The sequence below is a fragment of the Ornithodoros turicata genome, chromosome 6, assembly GCF_037126465.1.
Source record: "Ornithodoros turicata isolate Travis chromosome 6, ASM3712646v1, whole genome shotgun sequence".
NCBI lineage: Eukaryota > Metazoa > Arthropoda > Arachnida > Ixodida > Argasidae > Ornithodoros > Ornithodoros turicata.
The window spans coordinates 55,534,412-55,555,236 of record NC_088206.1 but is presented as its reverse complement, the minus strand read 5'-3'; the positions used below and the strand labels follow the sequence as shown (position 1 = coordinate 55,555,236).

Sequence of the window (20,825 nt, the reverse complement as noted above, 5' to 3'; positions counted from 1 at the left end):
TTTAGCTATTTGACTGTGGTTAGAGAGCTATGGAAGTCAGTGGTAGTACCTGGAATCACATATGGTAATGGTGTAATCTGCCTGGGAAGCGCAACCAGAGAGTTTCTTGAGAGAAAGCAAAGACAAGTGGGAAGAATGGCCCTCAGGGGAGGTCGATCTACTCCGAATGAAGCCGTCATGGGAGACCTAGGAATCTCGTCCTTCGAAGCAAGCGAGGCCCTGAGCAAGATAACATATGAAAGGAGACTAACCGCCGTATTCTTGAACGAGCCTCGACTCGGAACTCGACTCGAGCTGCTCCTCGAGGCCGGTTTTGCGCTTCATAAATCGACCTTGACTCGAAACGCTCCTCGAGTGGAGGAATTCCTCCGTGCATTCCTCGAAAATCTCGAGGTAACATCGGTGGTACCTCGAGGCGTGCGCTTGGAGACTGGGAGGTCCGCGGTTCGAATCCGCGGGCCGGCTGTGCCGTCTGAGGTTTTTCCTGGGTTTCCCTCAGATGTGTAATAGGCGTATGCCGGCACAGTTCCCCTGAAGTCGGCCCATGGACGCAGCTATCCTCCCCCCGAGCGGATTCCGCTCGGTCTTCCACTTCACCCTTTCCTCTCCTCCTCTCCACCACCTTTCCCTTCCCGAGAAACATGCCGCCGAATCAGGCAGGCAGACCGGCAGACCTCTCGGTTCCTCCCAACGACACTCCTCCTCGGTACCTCGAGAACGCTCCTCAACTCGAGTTTGGCTGGTGTCATGGCGGAAGACAGGTCGTTCACTGCGTCCATCGACTGCGTTTTGTGCCACGATGGCCTTTAACTGGGTGCTGACAACATTACCACTGAGCGACAACGTTCAATAAGGGGCCATTAAACTCCTTTTGACCATTTTGATGATCACGAGTTCCTCATATGGTATACGGTACCACTTCATGAAGAAAACCGTACGAAGCCTTTTGGATACATTGCCAGTGGAGGAAAATGTGTGCAATTGTGGGCTGCCTCTACCTCCTGTGCTACAGCTGCCCGTCGACGTGTGATTTTATGGCGTTAGGACTTTTCGAACTGCCACGGGAGACATTGTGTGTGTCAGAAACGACGGTGTGCCGCGTTGTGGAAAAAATCCCACACCTTCTCACAAGCACACTTTTCAAGACAAGGTGTAATAAATTTTCATTCTGTCGCGCTATTTAGCACAAAGAAGGTGTGTTTGAAGCACGTTTTCACGCAAAAAGTGGTGCAAAAAAGCAACAGTGTGACTGGACATCTAAAAAAAATAAACATCTGATCTGCCTCCTCAATGTTTCTCCGTAATCTTCATACTGTATCAAGCTGGCCCAACCCCTGCTCCAGCTATCACCGAAACGGCTCAACAAATCTTCCATTCATGTTTTTTTTTTCTCGTTTTTTTTTTCTTCAATTGTTGTTTCAATAGTACGAATTCCGTTTGTTAGGTGGGATATCAGGCTCCACCGTTTAGGCAGAGCGCGATTGAGGGTCATAAAAGTTCGGACGACATGCTCGCGGTGACTCCCCAAGAATGGTCTCCCCGATTCTTGGCTCGGGATGTTGTTGTAAAATCTGTTTTGTTTGTTTGATTGTTTATAGCTACCCTCAAGGCGGGCGTTGGGTAAACGTACCCTTCCGCTAACAAACAGTCATTCACGCCACATATTGTAACATAATAGGAGGGTGACAAGCAGTGACATCATCTTTCATATTATTTGATACGAGGTGACCATGCCATTAAGCTAGCTGCTGCCGTTGTGGTTGTAATTGCCAGACCAGAAAACTAGGAAACCTATCAGTCTGTTTCCCTGTTCGTAACACCCGCACCCTTCTTCAAACACTTGCAGACCTTTGTGTTTGTATTTGTAATGCACGTTGGTCGAAATAAAGTAAAGAATTACATTTATTATTCATGCCATAAGTGTGTTTTAAGCACGATAATTAACATTTTCGAGTGGTCCCGAAAGACGGCTGGGGACGAGACTACAGCTTTATTCGAGGACGGTTTCTCGAGGAGCGCCTTGGCGGAGGAATCCCCGAAGCGGGTTCATGAAACGCATGCGCTCTTCGAGTGGAGCAGCGCCACTTTCCTCCACTCGTTGGAGTCGAGGCGGAGCGTTGAGTCGAGGCAGGTGGCCGAAGATAATATATAAAACCATCCACCTCATGGGATTAACAACGAATTGGAAATCAAGAACAAAGAAACTCTCAGACAGATACGGAATAACGACAATGCTCATCAACGGAAATTCGGCTAATCCCTCACACGCGGAAATACGAAAACGAATCACGGAAAAGAAAACTTAGGAGTGGCAAAGAAAAATGGAGAAGAAACCATCATTGGAACTATACCGAACTGCAAAATCATCCATAAGAAACGAGGCACACCTCTATGACAACACACTGGAGAGCGGGCTACTATTCGACGCGAGATCGGGAATGCTCCGAACCAGGGTACTGAGGAGTAAGTACGAAGACAAAGAGGAACGATGTCAGCTTTGCAAGGATAAAGCACCGGAAAATATTAGGCATGTAATTCTCGAATGTGAGGGGTTGGGAACTCGACGATTGTGCTCGCTCGAAAATGCACTGGGTTTCACCGCAGACGACGGCGACGAACCGGAAACGGAAGTCAGGGAAACGAAAAGAAGACTAAGAAGTTGGTTTCAAAAGACACGACGATCTACCGGACAAGAGACTGTGACAACAGAGGCAGACTGAGTGGAAGAAGCAGTGTATTCTTTGCAGTCTTGTGAACTTTTTATTTCTTACTGCATGTCCGCTCCGCTGGAGCTGGACCCTCGTTACAAAGAGGCCCGCCAGGGATGCCAAACCATCCATCCACCTTTTAAGAATCTTCATACGCCCCCCCCCCCCCCCCGCGCCATATGTGAAACCTCTGAGTTCGGATCCTCTTGGTACCGTACCTCTTGTTGTGCGATATGGTTGCTCATTGTGTAGGAGATAGCTTTCTTCTGTGCGGAAGCTGTGACAGCATACGAGACTGTTCTACAGAGAAAGCTTGAGAGATATGAGGATCCGCAGTCGTTTTGGGAAAAAAGCATACGTTTGTTTTGTTGCACCTGTGCAACCACCATTACTTTGTGTTTCGAGTTTCCAGACGAATGTCGGCACAGTTCCCTTGAAATCAGCCCAGGGACGCACACCAATCCCCCTGTCCCACACTCCTTCCTGCTGTTCTCTCTCCATCTGTCCACATCTGTACGCCGCTCATAGCTCATTCCTGGCACTGTAATGTGTTTTCACGCCACCGTTTTCAATTGTTGTTGCGCTCTCTGTCGTTGCACAAATGTTCCAAAAGCCAGTAGAAGTCATGACGAAAACAACTGTGCACTGGCATGAGCCAAACGAACGAAAGACGGAAAGATATGACCTAACTTTCTATAAGCTGTGTTAAATTGCAGATGTTGGCTGCGTGGTGCTTCCCAAGTGAACTGATTGTGTTAAATCAGGACCTGTGATTCACGAAGAAAAGAAGGATACTACTTCTTGGTATGGGGAGAGAGTGGTCAGCCAGTTTTAATGGCTTGGTACTCTTGAGGTAGGATACAAGCCATGCATAGGCCGTCGACGAAGGCAGCCTTTTCATGTTCATCATTATTTGAATTGAACTGTGAGAAAAATGTGTCGTGCGTTTGGCACGAAAGCAGAGCCAGCGGAGCTGCGAAGACTCGTGGTGCTTATACTGTGATGATTTCCATCGAACTGAGATGATAGCAACATTCCGGGAATCGTGAATACATTTCTCAATTTTATAGGCGTGAAGTGCACATAAGACTGTGATATCATTCAGGCACACTGCTAGCGTAAATGGGAGGTACATGCATGGCCAGAAAAACAGAATCAGAACGCAAAGTGGATGCTTTCTTTAGTTATGAAAATAATTTCATATCACACAAAGGGCACATATGTGGCAGTTTTAATTTCCAGTTGAGAGTGGTGCACCATATAAAGGGTGTCACCTCTCGGTCTGTCCGTGAAAAGCGCCGACGTATGTTTCAGTATTGCGCTATAGCAACTAATTGCTGAGTATGTCTAAGATATAATTGTGTGTACAACGCGCCCACTACTCTCACACTGCTCGTCGCATATTTATAAGTATCACAAGCTGGAATTCGGTCAGCGAACATGTTCAGTTTCCTACACATAGCACCTAGTCTATTTGTATTTAAACGGAACAAGAAGAAGAAAAAAACGCAATCAGCTAAGCTTTCTTGTTTTCAGTGTTTATATTTTCCGATGCGTTACAAGACAGAGCAAAGATAAGTGACAAAGAGAAGGTATCTTGTTATTTTATTATGTTGTTGTAAGTCAATTCAATCTTGTGCTGCTGTAATTTGATTTGGCATTCATTTTTACCGTGCTTCGAGAGGTCTCAAAAATTGTAAACACCGAAAACCGGAAGCCGGCTGTTCGTGCTGACGTAGCAGCAAAAATATAGTAAATAAAAAGACCATAACAGTTCCCAAGCTCTAAGCCAGAAGTTGTGGACCATTGTTCGTCATTATACGCTACCACTACGTCTCTTGATACGATGTCTCAGCTGATACCTTGCATGGTTCATAGTTCAACATATCGTACGACAGGAAGTTGAGCCATGAAATTACAAATTACATGAAATTTTTCCCACTGGGTGCTCCGCTTTATGTTTCTGACGTTATTGGTATAATCGTAGGTACTAAATAAGAACGAAACAAAAACAGAACAGTCTAAAAAAGTATCGCTGACGACGAGACATCAACTCGAAAAGATATCTGCTTGCTCCATCGATATTTGAAACCGGTGGAAATGCAGTAGCGTCTCTGCGTGGCCATGGTAACGCAGGTTGCCAGACGATCAGCTATCGCCCGCTAAAGCTAGACAAAGCGCGATCCGTTGTACAGGGTAGTGTTTTGGAATTACGCTGCCCGCGTAGTGCTATTGCTACGTCAAGAACAGAATCCGAACTTAGCAAGTTATGGTATGTGGTTCTGCGCACGGCGCGTGTCTCCCGTGCCGCGCGTCATTTTTCTGGCTAGGCCACCTAGGGGGACGAAGGAGTACTACGAAGCGCCTGCGCGGGGAGAACCTTTTCGGTCACGAAGAAGACGGTCACGTGACTTCGGCGCGCGAGTTTTGAATGCTTCGGACCCGATCCGGAGAGTTCCCCTCAGGCTTCGTTTCGTTATCGTCGCACTTAGGGTTGCTACCTGTCCGGATTTCACCCGAACAGTTCGAAAATTCAAGGCTTGAGTTCGGTGTCATTGTGAAGATGTAGTCTGGACATGAAATGTTCCAAAAATTGGCGAAGGCGCAGTAAAGACCTCTCGACTTCAGTTTTTAGTTTGCGTCATCGCTGCCAAAGATTAAGCGATAGCTAAAATGAGCAATCAAAGCTACGTAGAGCCATATTAGGATACTGTAGACAACCTCTCATAATAATTAGAACACACTGTACCCAGCGCTCAGCATTCAGGTCTCAATAATTTGATACAGTCTCTAACAATCCAGATCATCCAATCCAAGACAGGGCAAAAAATGGAGGGAGACGTGGCAGGGCCTAACAGTAATAGCTGCCATAGAATCCATAGTTTGAGAAAGTTCACACAGTACTGACGAAGAAAGTGCAAAATAACAAAATAAAATACAGGGAAATCACAGACGACACTCCGCCTCCTCGGCAAATCAGCTCGCATGACGTTGACGCTTGTGTGTCGTTAATTTCTTAGGCAAATTGAGACTTTGTATGTATTTGTCCCTTCTACGTTGTTCCAGCCTCAGAACATCAGTTCTTTCATGTGTGACGTTTCCGTGACGTCCTCTCCAGGACGGCCACGTACCAGCGCCCTCCCCCGCTCCTCTTCGGTAAATGAGCTCGCGTGACGTTTCAGTGACTTCCTCGCCAGGAGGGCCAAGTGTCAGCACGCTCCCCACCACCGCCTCCTCAGTAAATCGGGGAATTAGCTCGGATGACGTTTCCTTACGTCCTCACCAGGATGACCACGTGTTAGCGCCCTATCCAACACCTCCTCATCGGTAAATCAGCTCGCACAACGTTTCCGTGACGTTCTCGCAAAGATGGCCACGTGTTAGCGCCCAACCCCACACCTCGGTAAATCAGTTCGCATGAAGTTTCCCTGACGTCCTCGTCGGGATAGCCACGTAACCCGCGCTCTCCCACTCCTCAGTAAACCTCACAATGCGCTACCCGTGGAAATAAAAATTTACAAACTGATTATGCAGAAGCTCAGCAACAATTCTTCGTTGCCTCACATCAGAAGAAGACCGGCTGTTCCGGCTTCACAACAGCTCCCATAATATCCTGCACACCAGGGCAGGCAAAAGTTTTGGCCTTAAGGAACAGGCCGAGAGACAACAGGGCCAATGGTACACAAAGAAAATAATATACTTTCTCTTTTCTGGTGAAGCTTTCGATTATGTGACATCATAGACTGTGAAATATATGGGTAAACACGTGGTTTCATCACCGCTATATGCAGAAACACTTTATTTTCACTGAAGCATGTCAACAGTAATCCAAAGAAAATGGCAAGCATTTATTTATAATTCAGTACTGTCACAGTCATAAATAAAGCAATCTCAAACCCCACAGCAGCATTGATGCAAAATGAAAATGTACACAATTGTTGATAACTGATGTAACAACTGCAGGCTTGAAAAGTAACCCGATGTAAAATAGCCGCTATTGAAGATAAAATTCAGTGCAAAAGCATGCTGCCAAGCTCTGCTTGCTACAGCATGTTTCACAATGAACATGTAGCAACGTCAGTGAAGTCATCTCTTTATTCTGCAAATGCTGCAAACAAACCTGCAAAAAGGTGCCACAGAGACCAGAAAACATTAACCTCGCATCATGGTGGACTGTATGGAATACCCATGAAGCACGTGTATCCTAGAGCATGTGAAATACATTATGTCGTAATTATTTCCTTTCATACGAGGCCCTTCCTGACAATCCATCATGGGCGCAATAGAGAGCTTCAACACAGCTACATTTTCTGGGAAAAAAATGTGTGTTGTCGCAGTCCTTCGTTAAGGGAGTTGATGCAATGCAGCTGTTGAACGACTGTAGTGGAGCTCGAAAGTAACTGCTAATGCAGAAGTACCCGCATGGTTATTAAATACCAAACATTCCAATGCACTAAAAAATAAATAAAAGAAAAATATACAAAGGTGAAGGAATGTTATTTATACAGGCCACACTGGTCTTCGCAGCATTTCAAAGTCTGATTTTCATCCGTCTGATAAGTTGATGGCAATGGTTGATATCTTACGATTTTTCCCGTTCACAACACTTGCATAAAGGAGTTGAGAAACGACCAGCAAGTAATCATATTTAACACACTCCATTTTGGATTGTGGTTCAAAGTTTGTGTCTGCAAGATCTTACATTCCTCCAGTGGACTCTCAGGATGGCTACTTTAAGATTTACAAAAACGTAGTTTCACCGACAAATATTGGACGTGGCACTGAATGCGCAAAGAGCTGCAACTGGTTACCATGGAAATACAAGAGGTGTGCCTCAGAGAGCGACAGGGCCTCCTTGTCAGACTTCTCAGACTTTCGGTGTGTCATATCCTCTGTGCATTAGCACAGGATGCCATTAAGTGTGTTTAGGAGACAAATCCCCACACTTTACGAGTGCATTACTGAGGACTTTGGAAGGTCGTTTCTCTACTCCTTTAAAATGATTAGCGTGCTTCGCTTTAGAAAGAACACAGGTGATACATCTGACAACAAAGCTGTGACAAGCTGCACATTCAACTTTCATGTCAGGTTAAACACTAAAACAACAATCAAATAAATAGCACTCGGCATAAAGTACCATTCTGAGGCCAAACATAGTCATGCTAACACGCTGAGGAGCGTTTCAAGGTTGCTCACGGGATGCTGCTCTTTGTGTATCCTTTGTTTGTGTTTGCAACATAATTGGAACAGCTTGCACGTGCCATTAATTCTGGTAAGTACACACCCGGTTTGACATTATGGGCCTAACACTGGATCTCAATTTTTGGTCTGTGCAATATGCTACAGCCGAGAATGTGACCAAAGGAGTGTGTGTGTCATTGTGTGTTGAAAATTACAAAGTGTCGTGTCTGTTGTTTGTGTTGCTGTCCATTTTTAGAGGCCTTCCTTTGTTGTCCGCAGCTGATCCGAGCTTGTCGTGCAGGGTCTCATGTTCAGCAGGTTACTCTTGGCCTGTGGAACAATTTATTGGCAAAACACAATATAAATGTATGCTTAGCTAATGTTGCAGCTCATCAGACAATTATCAACCTCCTCTATCAAGAACATGTACACTTTTCCATATGTACGACACAAAAAGCCTTTAGCAATGTCTTCCCATAGAGCTCAAAACTTTCTGCATAAACTATTAATGCCGTTGTCATGATCTGCCCTTGGGAACCCCTAGAGAACCACTGCTCCTTCGAGGGGCGCTCAGTTTCTGCCCTCGGGGTCCCTGGGGTAGAGCCCCTGGGGTAGAGGCCCCAGGGATCTCTACCCCAGCAGTGCTCTACCTCACTCAAGGATCCCTGGGGTAGAGCACTGCATGGGCTTATCTGAGAGCCCGGCCAGTAGGTGGGGCAGGGCCTAGGTCTGGTTGGAACCTGTGTTACCCACTGTTAGCCACAGTCAACAGTCAGCTACATTGTGCCGGGCTGGGCCATGTAGCCTATACATTTCTTGGGCCCGGGCTGGGCTCGGGCCTCGTATGGACCCGTCGGGCCAGAACCAGGCGGGTAAATCAAAGGAAGGCCTGGCCTAAGAATGCGGCCAGTGCAGTGCTCTACCCTAGGGCATATAACACTCCGAGGGGCCCTCTATTTGATTCACAAAGTGCACTCTACCACAGTGTCTTCCCCATATTTCGGACCTCGCAACTCACGATCACAATCATCGGATAAGGCATGAGCTCAGACCCGGCTATGAACTCATGTGAAGGTCGACATTGGCGTATTGGTGAGTATCGGTGAGCTTGATCCATGCCACATATTAACAAACTCACCAGATAACATCACAGCTTCTCCGTTTACAAGTGTGATGTTATCCAGTGAGTGCACTAATATGGGCACGATCGAGCTCACCGATACGCCGTGTCGACCTTCACGTGAGGTCGTTGCCGGGCCTGAACTCACGCCTTATCAGATGAATGTGATTGTGAGTTTCAAGGCCCGAAATGCAGAGCTATGGTCTTCCCTTGCCATTCCCTCCACTCAAGGATGCGCTCAACTGCCCTCCAGCAGCCAATCAGTGTCTGGAGTGAGCTTCGAGCAGGGCGGACGACAATGGTGGCACTGTTGTCGAGTTTGTGGGATACATTGTTAGATTAAGAGAAGACACTAAGATTGTTCTAGAGCACAGCAGTGGCATGGGGTTACCCAAAAACCCGGGCCAGGTAAAGCCTTCTTTTGGCGGGCCTGGGCTGGGCTAGAGCAGCCTACTACGTCGTTGACTGGCTGGGCCGCGTAGCCTAGAAATTTTCCAGGCTCGGGCCAGGCCTGGGCTACAAATGAAGCTACCACGCAGCCTCTGCAGTTCTCCAGGCTGTATAATGGAGAGACAGCTGTTTAACCAACGCAATAAGAGGGGGGCCCCTTGAAGTGAACTCGACTGCGGGGGTCCTCAAGGGCGGCGCAAGAATATGGCAGTTAAACATAACAAAAACGATTATGCAAGCTAGCTGGTGTAAACATGAGGTAGGCGACATATCGCTGAGTTTGGGGTTGGGACAAGGAGACAAACAAACAAATGTACAACACAGGACAAGGCTCACAGACGAGTCTTGTCCCGTGCTGTAGATTTGTTTGTTCGTCCCGTTGCCCTATCCCCAAGCTCAGGGACATGCTGCCTTCGTCTTGGCTGTTAAACTACCAAGATAAGTGAAATAGCCAGGACACTTCCTTGTTTTTTCCTGTCGTGTTTGACAGCCGAATGGAGTGAAGCTCGATGGAGTCAAAATTGATATTTTCTGAATTTTATACAAAACTGAATACTGAATTTGGAGCATACATCACACACAGAGACACCTCTAAACTGTGCTACTGATTATGATATAGCTCCATTGGAGCAACAGAAAACATAATTGCGTACCTGATTATTGGAGCTGAGGGTAGACATGGAACTAGCACGTTTCATTCTGAAGAAATAAATGGAAGAGAAACGTGAGGCAAAGCCTGTCCAATACAATCAACCAAATGCTGTTTTTCGCCTGTAAAACAATTTATATGCTGGCCACCTGTACAATACTTACCTCCTTCACGTAGATGACACCTGAGCCCAACACTTATGCAATGCATTTTTTTTTTTCTTTGTACAAGATCTGTGAAGGGCTCCTCATTTTCAGGCATTATTGTGCTTCAGTGTTCGAAAGCTAATTATCTGGTTTCATTGTAATATTTGAAAACAACAGGATAAACACGTTAAAAATTTGCTACTAACTTTGGGTGCTACTGTATTTTCCAACTATGAGCAATAATGCAAATTAATCAATCACTCAATCAATGTTGGTAAGGTCAGCTGGCATAAGATAGTTCCAACATGGAGCCTTATTCAAATGGAACTAACTCAGAGCTGTTTCACTGAAACTAGAAATTAAATGAAATTTCAATTTTGTGAACATACAACACAAGAACTGATGCAAAACTGAGGCTACTGGCTTTCTCTTTTCAGTCCTTTTCCTAAAATGTGGCAGAAAAGCTACTATAAAATCTTGGAAACAGATTTGGAAACACGAAACTTTTCTCAAACATACTCTTTTGCAGTGAATGACATGGAATGTAGGCCTACTGGCAGTTATGGGGAGTATTTTAAGTAGTGATACATTGCAGAGTGCTTTACTTTAAGTCTATTTCAAATAGTGTACTTTGTACTGGGCTAAAAGTACTTTAGGTCTGTAACTCCCTGTCAAGTACAAGGGCACCCAACTGGCAATACAACCAAGAAAATCATTAGAACATTTGCCTCACCAGCATAAAATACAATGTTCACCGGCTTGATATGTAGACAGTGTTCTTTAACGGCTTAGAGCGGGGAATACGAAAATACACTCGCATAAGCCATTCACTGTGACAGGCAGCGCAGTCACTTGTGTTTGAATTTCAAGTTGTCAGTGCAATGACCATTTTATTTTGCAATGCACAGTTGGCTTTCAATTACCATAGAAAAAAAAAAAAAGAAAGAAATGAAGCGACTACACGGGACTAATGCTTTCATTTCAGCTTACTTTGTACTTCTTTCACATGCTATGATAAAAATTTTGTTGCAAACAACAAGGTTTTTCAGATGTATAACGCACACCATTTGATGATGCGCAGTGCTGCATCGTGACACTTTTTACAATGTATTACGTTCGCATTATACACTGGAAAATACGGTAGTCATGTTTCAGAATTAGCACTTCTCAGAAATGTCTGCTAAAGACTTGCTAAAAATGCCAATCACTTACATAATTACTTCCAGTCACCACCGAACTGTGAAATGCTGAGCGATACAAGGTGTAGTTGACGAGTATTTCAAAGCACTTTGCCCAGTACTCAGTATGTTAAGCATAACTATGAAGTGCTCTTCCCATAATTAAACATTGGGTACCATAAATATGTGGTATGGGTACTTGAAAAAAAAAAAAAAAGAAAAGCTGAGAAAAAGTTGCCAAAAGGACCGAAAGAGAAATGATTCAGGTAAGCCGTAACCAGTAGTATAACAGAAACAAAAACTCAATCTAGAACCAAGCAAATATAACTTTCAAATGTGTCTGCCGCCAACCAGCCGCCAACCAACTAAAAATGCTTATCAGTTTTTTCAGCCCCCACAAAACGTTGAAAAGACTCCAATCCGTATGTGTAGACCGTAAGTAGGAGCCCTAAATCTGTCCACTGCTCTTCCCCAGAGCTAAACCAGGTGGTACCGGACTTCACCCAAAAACAAGGAGCCCTAAGCACATGCAGACCCACCTGGCAGCTAGGTCGCTGTCACCTGGTACCAAGTCCTGTCCCTTGAGCTTCTGAACCAGCTTGGCGCTTCCCCGCCGAATGGTGGCCCGCAGTTTCCCAAGCGAGCTGCTACGCTTCAAACGCCCACTCTGGTGGTCCACACACACACCGTTTGACAATTTTTTAATAAAAAAAAAAAAATTGTCAAGCAGGTGTGAATGGGTAAGGCAATGGGTGCGGAATGTTTGGGAAGGAGGAAGGTAAAAAAAGAAGTGAAGATGCGAAGGGGGAGGAATCAAAACAAAAAAATATATATAAAAGGGTGCATCACTTCTGCTGCCTTGTGAATGACACGTTTAGGCTACGAGTCTTGCAAAGTAAAAGCACAGTTTTGCAACACTGTAGGAATGAATCCTACTTTTGAACACTGCTGCCACAATTAGCAATTCCATTCATGGCAATACCATAGCAATGTGTGGAGTAGAAAGAGTACACTTATTTCTGCATACAGGACATCGGTTGCGTATAGGTGAATTAATGAACATGCGTGCGAAATGTTGGTGCATGTGCCCGTGAGATATCAAACAAGGTGTTTCGAGTCGTCTGTAGTCTTTTCAAACTTTAGAATTTGTCATGGCAGGATGTCATATTGTGCATATGATGAGCACTACGGAATACTAGAAAATAACTGTAAACAAAGCAGTCTTCTGGTGTAGTCTCATGTACAGTATACCCTCTTCAGGGCAGATCACAAGGGTTGCAAAGCAATGTGCCTGTTCCCAAACATAATTTAATAAGCATCCTTCTGGGAGGTCCATAACACAATGCGATAAGGAAAGTTTAGCAGTTAACAAAAAAAATCCAAATCTATTAAAAATCGAAATAGCAATCCGGTGTCAAAAGGCATGGAAATTGAAGTTAACGGTTAATGCTGAAGTAAACTAACTGGCTGCTCAGTTAAATTAGGCAGAAACACACCGCTGAAGTTATAATTGTGACACGTGTTCAAGACACTTTTTGAATCCTTGTAAGTGACTGATGCTGACAACTTCTTGAAGGTGCTACAAGGCATTACACACCATCCCTGCTGTCAATGTCACTTCACCATAGGCATCAGACAGTGCACACATGGAATGCATTTTCAGCTCTGTACGTGGCATCAGTCTGAAGCCTCCTTCGGTACAATGTTGCTTGTAATCCTATATAATAATTTGGTGAAGACCTAAAGGTAAAGTGTGGCCTCGAAATTCAAAGTAAAAGATAACTTTTAAAAGAATGCGCATTTATAGGTTCTCTCGAGTGCTTCACAATACCTTCATTTTTTGCCTCATTTAAAATTTTAGCGTTAATTGAAATCACCACATTACTTACACAAATTAGAAGCAGCCTGAATGAAATTCTAGGCAGTTATCTTGCTTTTAATTATACCTCATTTGTCATGTCTCCTGTTGTCTCCATGCTCACAACCCCCACCATCTTTCGTTAGTTAAAACTGATCTCTTATTAGTACAGAATTGGGCACATATGAGGATGCCTGTATCTAAGTTTAGCTGCAGCAATACATTTTTCTTTTGCTTTAACCCTGGCAATCTGCTCTGTGGGGCACACATAACAGACTTCTAAAAAAACACAAACATACTTAGGTAAAGTTACTGCCTTTTCAATTTTGTTACTTGAACCAATTGGTTAGGGCCGTGTAACTAATCCTTCGTGCAATGTTGTGTGCTCGAAACAGCCTTATTTTTTTCCCACTATGGGAATGATGCATGAGATTGTGCTCGGTGCGGTGATGTACGAAGCTGTGAATTCAGCCCACAATATTTAAAACACCACATTTTGGCTGCTGTACTCACAACTTTGTCAGCAACCATGAGTTCATCATATGATGCAAGCATAATGTTTGGAATCTGAAAGCCATACACAGATGCCAGTGGGAAACTATTATTGGAGCACTGCTCGATCATAGGGCCACATTGATTGCCTTTACTCTTGCTAGTTGTCGAACAAAGTTACGGCTTAACACATTGCAATGAACAACAGTGAAACACAGTAAATTATGCTGTATGATGTGGAGATGAGTATGAGATAATGTCCACTAGTAGCTGTATGCTGTGATGCTTATGTTCTACATCTAGATAAAAGCTGCCACATAATTTATGGCGACAAACGTGTATCAGGACTGAAAACATGCTCCTACTGAGTAAAAAAAATGAAATAAAGAAAGCAAGTTTACTTTTTGCAGAGGAAATTAATTGTAAAGAACCCAATGAAAAGACCAGTACCTTTATTTGACATCTGCAGTATTAAAACAGAACAGTAACAATTCAATATCTCCTAAACAGACTTGCGAGTATCCTGAACATATGCATGCGACTGCAAGATGTTGTGTATATAATCCCCTATGTAGAGTCGTTTACAATGCTGACATGTTCCGACTAATATGAGCTACGTCCATAAAGAACCTATCCATGCAAATGTTACATGCCTGTAAACTAATGTTCTAAAAAAAAAAAGAAAAGAATGGAGCGTTTCTCAGAGACTGCAGTACACTGCAGAAGGAATAGCTCTAAAGGGTGACAGAAAACATCAAAATAGCAATGCTGGCTGGAGGCAACTTGAACTAAAAGCAATCTAATTGTAATCAGGACTGACATGCACACAGGACGCTGATAGTCTATGTAATCAGCCCCCTATTTATGCGAGACCATATTCTACCATATATTAAATCGAGCTTCATTTCAACAATAATAAATTAAGCACTAAACAAGACACTGTATAAGCGAAAATGAAAAAGCATTTCAGACTGTCCGCTCCTTACACATCCTTCAAAAAAGTTTACCTCAAGCAAGGGTAGCCACATCAGTTTCGAAGCTAAGCCTAGCTGCATCAAGCTTGCCAGCTCGTATATACTTGGGAGTTAATTGGCCAGTAGACTGCAACAAACACGTCTGCCTGACTTGTGTGGAAATAAACCTCTGTCCTCGTCTGGTGCATGCCAGCGAGCATACGTTTCACGTAAGATGATATGGGGGAATGTGTAGCACGCTACTAAACGTAAGTCCTGGCCTCTTCATATTTGGTTAGCTAGCGCTCACAAAACTTTTCCTAAGCCTAAAAAAAAAAAAAAAAAAGAAGAGAGAATCTGGTCACACATATTTTAGCAACGACAAAAGGTACTGCGGTCAATGTGCCGCACTGCATAATATAATATATATCACAGTCTCATTTTAAATTGCTTGCCTCCAAACTGCAAAATCTGCTCCCATCCCCTGATAAATGTATTAAAAAGGGGCTACAATCAAAACTCAAGTACAGGAAGAAAACCATCTTCACAGCACACAAAACAGTTAAAAAGACTTGTAGAAAAAAAGGTGAGGACAAAAGCTTGTGGAAACAAACAAACAAAAAACAGAAAACAAAAATGCAGGACAGCAGGAATAGCAGAGCAAAAAAAAAAAAAAAAACAGTTCCAGCAAAGGCACATAAAATGTACAAAAGTTGGCTGAAGATATAGTGAACAGAAATAGTCCTTACGATATACCTCGTGCATATGAAGATTCTTTGCACATGTATATATGTAGCACTGGAAGATCAGATTGATAAGTGTCGCGACTGAGAAGATATCAGTGCTGGGAATATGAAGACTCAATGCTTGAAGACAGATTGCAAGTGAACCTTCTTTTTCTTTCTATATCAGTACTCCATTTCTGTTACTGCACGTAAAGATGTTTGTGTTGTCCACTAGCGTGCTGAATTTGTTTACATGGAAGACATACGTGTTGCAGATAAAGTACTATCTAGTATTCCCGTGGGGCATCCATTAAGGCATAATTTTGAAAGCTGTAATTCTGTAGCAAAGAATTCTACTTTTGGTAACGATATAAACAACAGTAAATAAATGACAGGAAGTACTTTCCTGTTGAAACACTGAACTCACACCACCATTTTTGCAAATAGTATTTACATATGCTGCTCTAAAACTTGTAATTATAAAAACATCCTCAGAGACTCATCTGCATTCCACAACATGCAGTGATAACAAGGCGTACACATTCAAAGACACTTAAGGGTTAAGATGAACACTTCATTGTTGAAATCCAAGTGCATCAACATATACTAGCCATGCGGCAGCTGACAGTTCCTTGCCAGCGACAGTGGGTGAATCACCTGAACCCACTGCTTGACGAGTGGCGTGATGAGCGATGTGATGAACCTGAACAGGTTGAAGACTCTGACTGTGGCGTGAATGACCGTTCCAAATATCTGCCATGCCACAACACCTGATACGTGAAGGTTAAAGCTCTCATCAGACTCTTGATACCAAAACTACAAGACTGGAAGGTGGTGACACAGAGCACAAAGTCCTACTGGTTGATACTTTTTTTACTTTACTAATACTTTTTTCTTTTTTGCCACTCATTACCAAAACAAGGGAAAAGTCAACACCTTGGTAAGTGAGCCTTAGAATGAGTAAATCTCGCACTGTTTTTAAATTCCTACTAATGTGTCGTTACTTATCGTAAAAACCATGTCCGAAATTTTGTCTGTCCGACCCATAACCAACCTTAATTTTTGCATGCATGGCATTAATACCAATACAGGGGTTGTGACATACCAATAGAGGGGTTGTAACATACCAATGAGGGCGGCAATGTGGCATACGGAAAAAGCCTGTTTCAACAACCTTGACAAAACAAGCACCAGTGCACATGCTTCAATATGGTAGAACTTCCTTTCAGTGCTGTGAAATTTCAAGCCCACCACAACCATAATCACGTGTGCTTTACAAACTTTGCACATACACACGAAGATATAACATGACAATAAAAATGACATAGGAGCTATCAAGAAATCCAATTATAGTATTGGATGCACGCTGACCCTTATGTCTTTTGGAAGACGTTTCAAAGACAACCTTTGTAGAGCATGTGAGATCTTACAGGTCATCAGACTGCTTTTTGCTGCGTGCGCAACTTCCAGGAACATGAGATGAGACTCACGAGCACCCAATAAAAGCATACAACTCCATAAGACCAGGCGTTCAGTACCCCCATTTCACAAAGACAATATTTCGAGGACTGCCTTAGTTTAGTGCTGCTAATAGAACACTGTAACACTCCCTTTTTTTCTTTTCTTTTTTTTTTCCTAGCCTAAGTTGAAGACAAACATTACAAGCAAATAAGCCATGTTGCTGCATTCCCATTATTCGCTGAGCCAAAAACGTGAATTTTGTGGCAGGCCATTTTTGCAACCAGTTGATGAGCAAAAGAAAAAAAAAAGACATTTTTGTTGGCCACATGATCAGCATCGCAAGCAATTTTCGTGGACCTTTTTCAAGCAATAGAGTAGCCCCTCACAGTATGTCTTCAGGCAATATACACCATTAAGTGTGTACTTTGAGAGTTTTTAAGGGTGACTGAAGAAAAAAAAAGGAAAAAAAAAGAAAAGTGGCAGACAGTGAGAATGTGACATGTAACAGCAAAGATTGTTGCCATTCTTATGCAACTGCTCTGGGAAAGGAGGAGAGAAGCAGCTTGATAGCATAAACATAACACATAGTTACAGATGTATACGATGCTAAGACGATGGTGATGACGACGAATGAAAACCAAGAGCATTAAAAAGTTTGGTTTTAATCCCCGGGGTGGGTCCGGCAGACTGGTGATGGTGGTCCGGTGGTTTTGGATTGATCGGTCCGCCGCCACCAGCGCTGGAAGGGGCACTGAACAATGGCTGGTGTGTCACGAAACAAACAAAGGAAATAAACAGCAAATGATAAAACAAAGAAGATTTTTTTGTTTAGCACAAGGTGCCAGAAGTGATGCATTAGGTAGAAAGAAACGGGAGTGGGAAGGAGAGAGAAAAAACAAAACAAGAGAATCAGTGAATCAGGCCAACAAACAAGCATAATTGGAGATAAGGCGAAAGCATTACATAAACTGAGGCACAAATGCCACCAGAATCATTTGGAGGCAGAAGTTTTTCACATATTATAACATTGAAAACAAGACTCTCATGCGACATAGAAAAGTAGAAAACACTGGATAACGACACTGATTAAACAATTAGGATGTGCAACAATGGCTCTCCCACACATCAAAACGAGCTATGCCCACTCACTTGTTTCTGTATGCACATAGTATTGCTACCAATTTGTGCCTCATTCTGGATTTCATTTTTCAATGGACCTGTTCCCTAAGCATGTCAAAGCCTGGTGGCTCTTTAAGGAACCATTCTGCTTGTGCGCCAAACCAAATCACATGTAAAGTACCCATCCGCGAAACCAGTCGAGCTGTTGCAGTGTCCTCTCTCCTGAGCGTGCATCACATCTGGAGAGAGGTGTTTCACGTGAGTTGACCACATGTTTGTGCATAAGCAATTAGGAAAGAGGCCCACAGCAAAAAAAACAAAAAAAAAAAAACAAAACAATTTCATTGCACTTTCTACACAGGAGAGGTTCAGGCGCACCTCATTGCACCCCCCTTTGAACTGGATGCAGCTCACCCAGTGATAACCTTGCAGTGACATCCAGAAAAAAAAAAGTCTGAATGTCCCTTGACCCACAAATCACATCTCTTGTTGTACAGCATTTGCAGCCAATGCGAGACTTACAACACTTGTAGACATTAGGTGTCAGGTAAATCACTTCAGTAAACTCAGTAATCTTGTGTTTCAACTTCCTGACTGTGTTGTTTAACAGTAGGCTCAGCAAGCATGAGTCAGTCACGCAGAGTTACACTGTGAGACAAGACCATAAAAGTGACTCAATAGCAATGCAGACAGAGAAAAAAGAAAAAAAGCTGATTACTAGAATTTTGGAAAATGGCAGCAAACGACAACAAGTCTGACAGAGAGGAGGGTGGACAAAACAAGGGAAAGGGCAAGGAGGCAGACCAGCAGAGTGGGGGCAGCAAACGTGCCCGGCCAGCCGAAATAAGGCTCAATGCAACTACCTAGTCCTTAGGTGTGCAACCTTTTGCTCATGTTAGTCAGCAGAAGGTACGACAAATACAGAAGAACGGTGACTGTCGACAAGGAAAAAGGTTCTGAACCACTTAGTTTTCCCAAAGTTTATATTTTATGAAGCAGTAAATTAAAAGTAGTGGCTGAGCGGGTGCTTCTAGTGACCAACAGAGATAACCTTACCTACCTTGATGAAGCAGATTTTGGAGCAAATGTCCACATAAAGTTAAATGTATGGGTAATGAATATTAAGGACAGGGCATGTTTTCAGTCCTGTCTCATAACACAACACACAAGTAACATTTGTTAGCACACTGAGGAACTCTGTTAATAAGCAGCTTCACACATTACAGCTGTGACAAGGTTGTAGTGCTATGCAAGTTTAGTATGCATGCAATGTGTGCCTGAAACAGGCAGCCACATCTGGATATTCATAATTAAAGGTCTCGCACAAATTGTTGTCCATTTTTAACACTATTTAAAGAAAATTCAAATTTGCATTTAGTACTTTTACAAATTCTTCGGGTAAGAAGGTCAAATCCATTTTGAGACTCATAACGCAAACAAGCTTATTGGCGAAGAAGGCTGCTAAACTTTTGCAACATCTATTTCAACAACTAACCTCACTCACACAGAATGAACGTCTGTAAATGTATGTTTTAACCTTAGCCAGTGACCATGTGTGCATTAGCCAATGCATAATGTCACATGGGTAGCGTTTATGCACCAGGGCTGCAAGTTAATAGGCATCTGTACTAAACAAGCTGGTTTGGTACACTAAATGATCCGGTCCACTTTTCAGCAGCAGGAGGGCACTGTGGAATTTAATGTTATGCATAGCTGACTATGATTTGACTTAACATTTCTAGATACTTTATGGAAAATTCACATTATATACACTTAGATGACGTGCGATGATCATGTCTCCTACAAGTGGGCTTGACCCTTAACCCTGCTAAAGTGGCAGAAATGTACAGTGTGCATGTCCTCGACAAGATGTAAGTGAACTTTTGTTTGAACATCTAGCACACAAAATTCAAATTATAAGACATTATTGCTGAGTATTACTGTTTGTTGTTTTGTACTGTTCTGATTAGTAGTTGTATGCCTGAACAAATGGAACATTGCTCAGCCAGAAAATAATGAAACCATGAAACAGAACACATTAGCACGTGCCACATTTTAGTCATTAGTGCGTCAGTCGTTGTTTGTGTCAGTTTGTAATTGCCAGTGTGCCACTCTTTTTTTCTGATGGTAATTTGTATTTTGTACTTCTTCGTGACAGAGTAATTGCTTTGCGTAATGTTACTCTATTGCTGGCAAGTAGAACACATCAGTCATTCTTCACTAGATACAGACTACACAGTCTCTCCATCCAGAATGTAAAAAAAAGCTGTTAAAGACTGGCTACAATGAGCAGAATATCTTGAGCATACGAATATGCTTTGTACAGTTAATTCTGTGTCAAAAATATTCTACCAGATTTTGTTCCTCCATTTCTAGAGTCTGAAGTTGAAAACCAAAACTTCTAGAGCAAAGGTTGGACTGCGTTTTAGGCTCCGAGTATAGTGACAGCTCTTTAGCTTGGTTAAATTATTACATTGAATACACTGTAAATGATTTAAAGTCACTTAAAATGTACAAATAATCCTAACGTAAATATGTCAGATGAATAAAAAGTTGAAAGTGCACATTCTGTGCTGTTTATTAATTTTGCTAAAAACTGCATGAAATCCATCTGACAAGATATAACAAAATCTTGGCAGCAGCACAAAAAGTCAAGTGCTCCACTGCAAAGCTCCAACAGACCCTTAGCACAGCAAAAGCCTATGTGACCTTTCATGGTTCAAAGCAGTGCTTGCTGTCTGAGCTGAACCTATCAGGTTATCTGCTTCTTAAAAGTACTGAGCAT

The 20,825-nt window shown here is 43.0% G+C and overlaps 1 protein-coding gene across 5 annotated transcripts in view; it reads right to left on the bottom strand.

Annotated features, from left to right (window-relative positions):
• Positions 1 to 6,490: 6,490 nt before the first annotated feature.
• LOC135396752 (kinesin light chain-like) overlaps positions 6,491 to 20,825 on the bottom strand; it is a 49,678-nt gene continuing 35,343 nt past the window's right edge. For 2 of the 5 annotated variants that reach the window (XM_064627903.1, XM_064627902.1), the window contains exons 10-12: positions 11,972 to 12,099; positions 10,113 to 10,158; positions 6,491 to 8,219 (exon numbers count right to left, since the gene is read on the bottom strand). In XM_064627903.1, coding sequence (XP_064483973.1) covers positions 8,142 to 8,219; positions 10,113 to 10,158; positions 11,972 to 12,099 — 252 coding nt within the window. In that variant the 3' untranslated portion in view covers positions 6,491 to 8,141. Of the gene's footprint in view, positions 8,220 to 10,112; positions 10,159 to 11,971; positions 12,100 to 14,217; positions 16,231 to 16,604; positions 17,684 to 20,825 lie in introns of those variants that run through there. The other 3 variants (XM_064627907.1, XM_064627906.1, XM_064627905.1) reach the window with 3 other exon arrangements.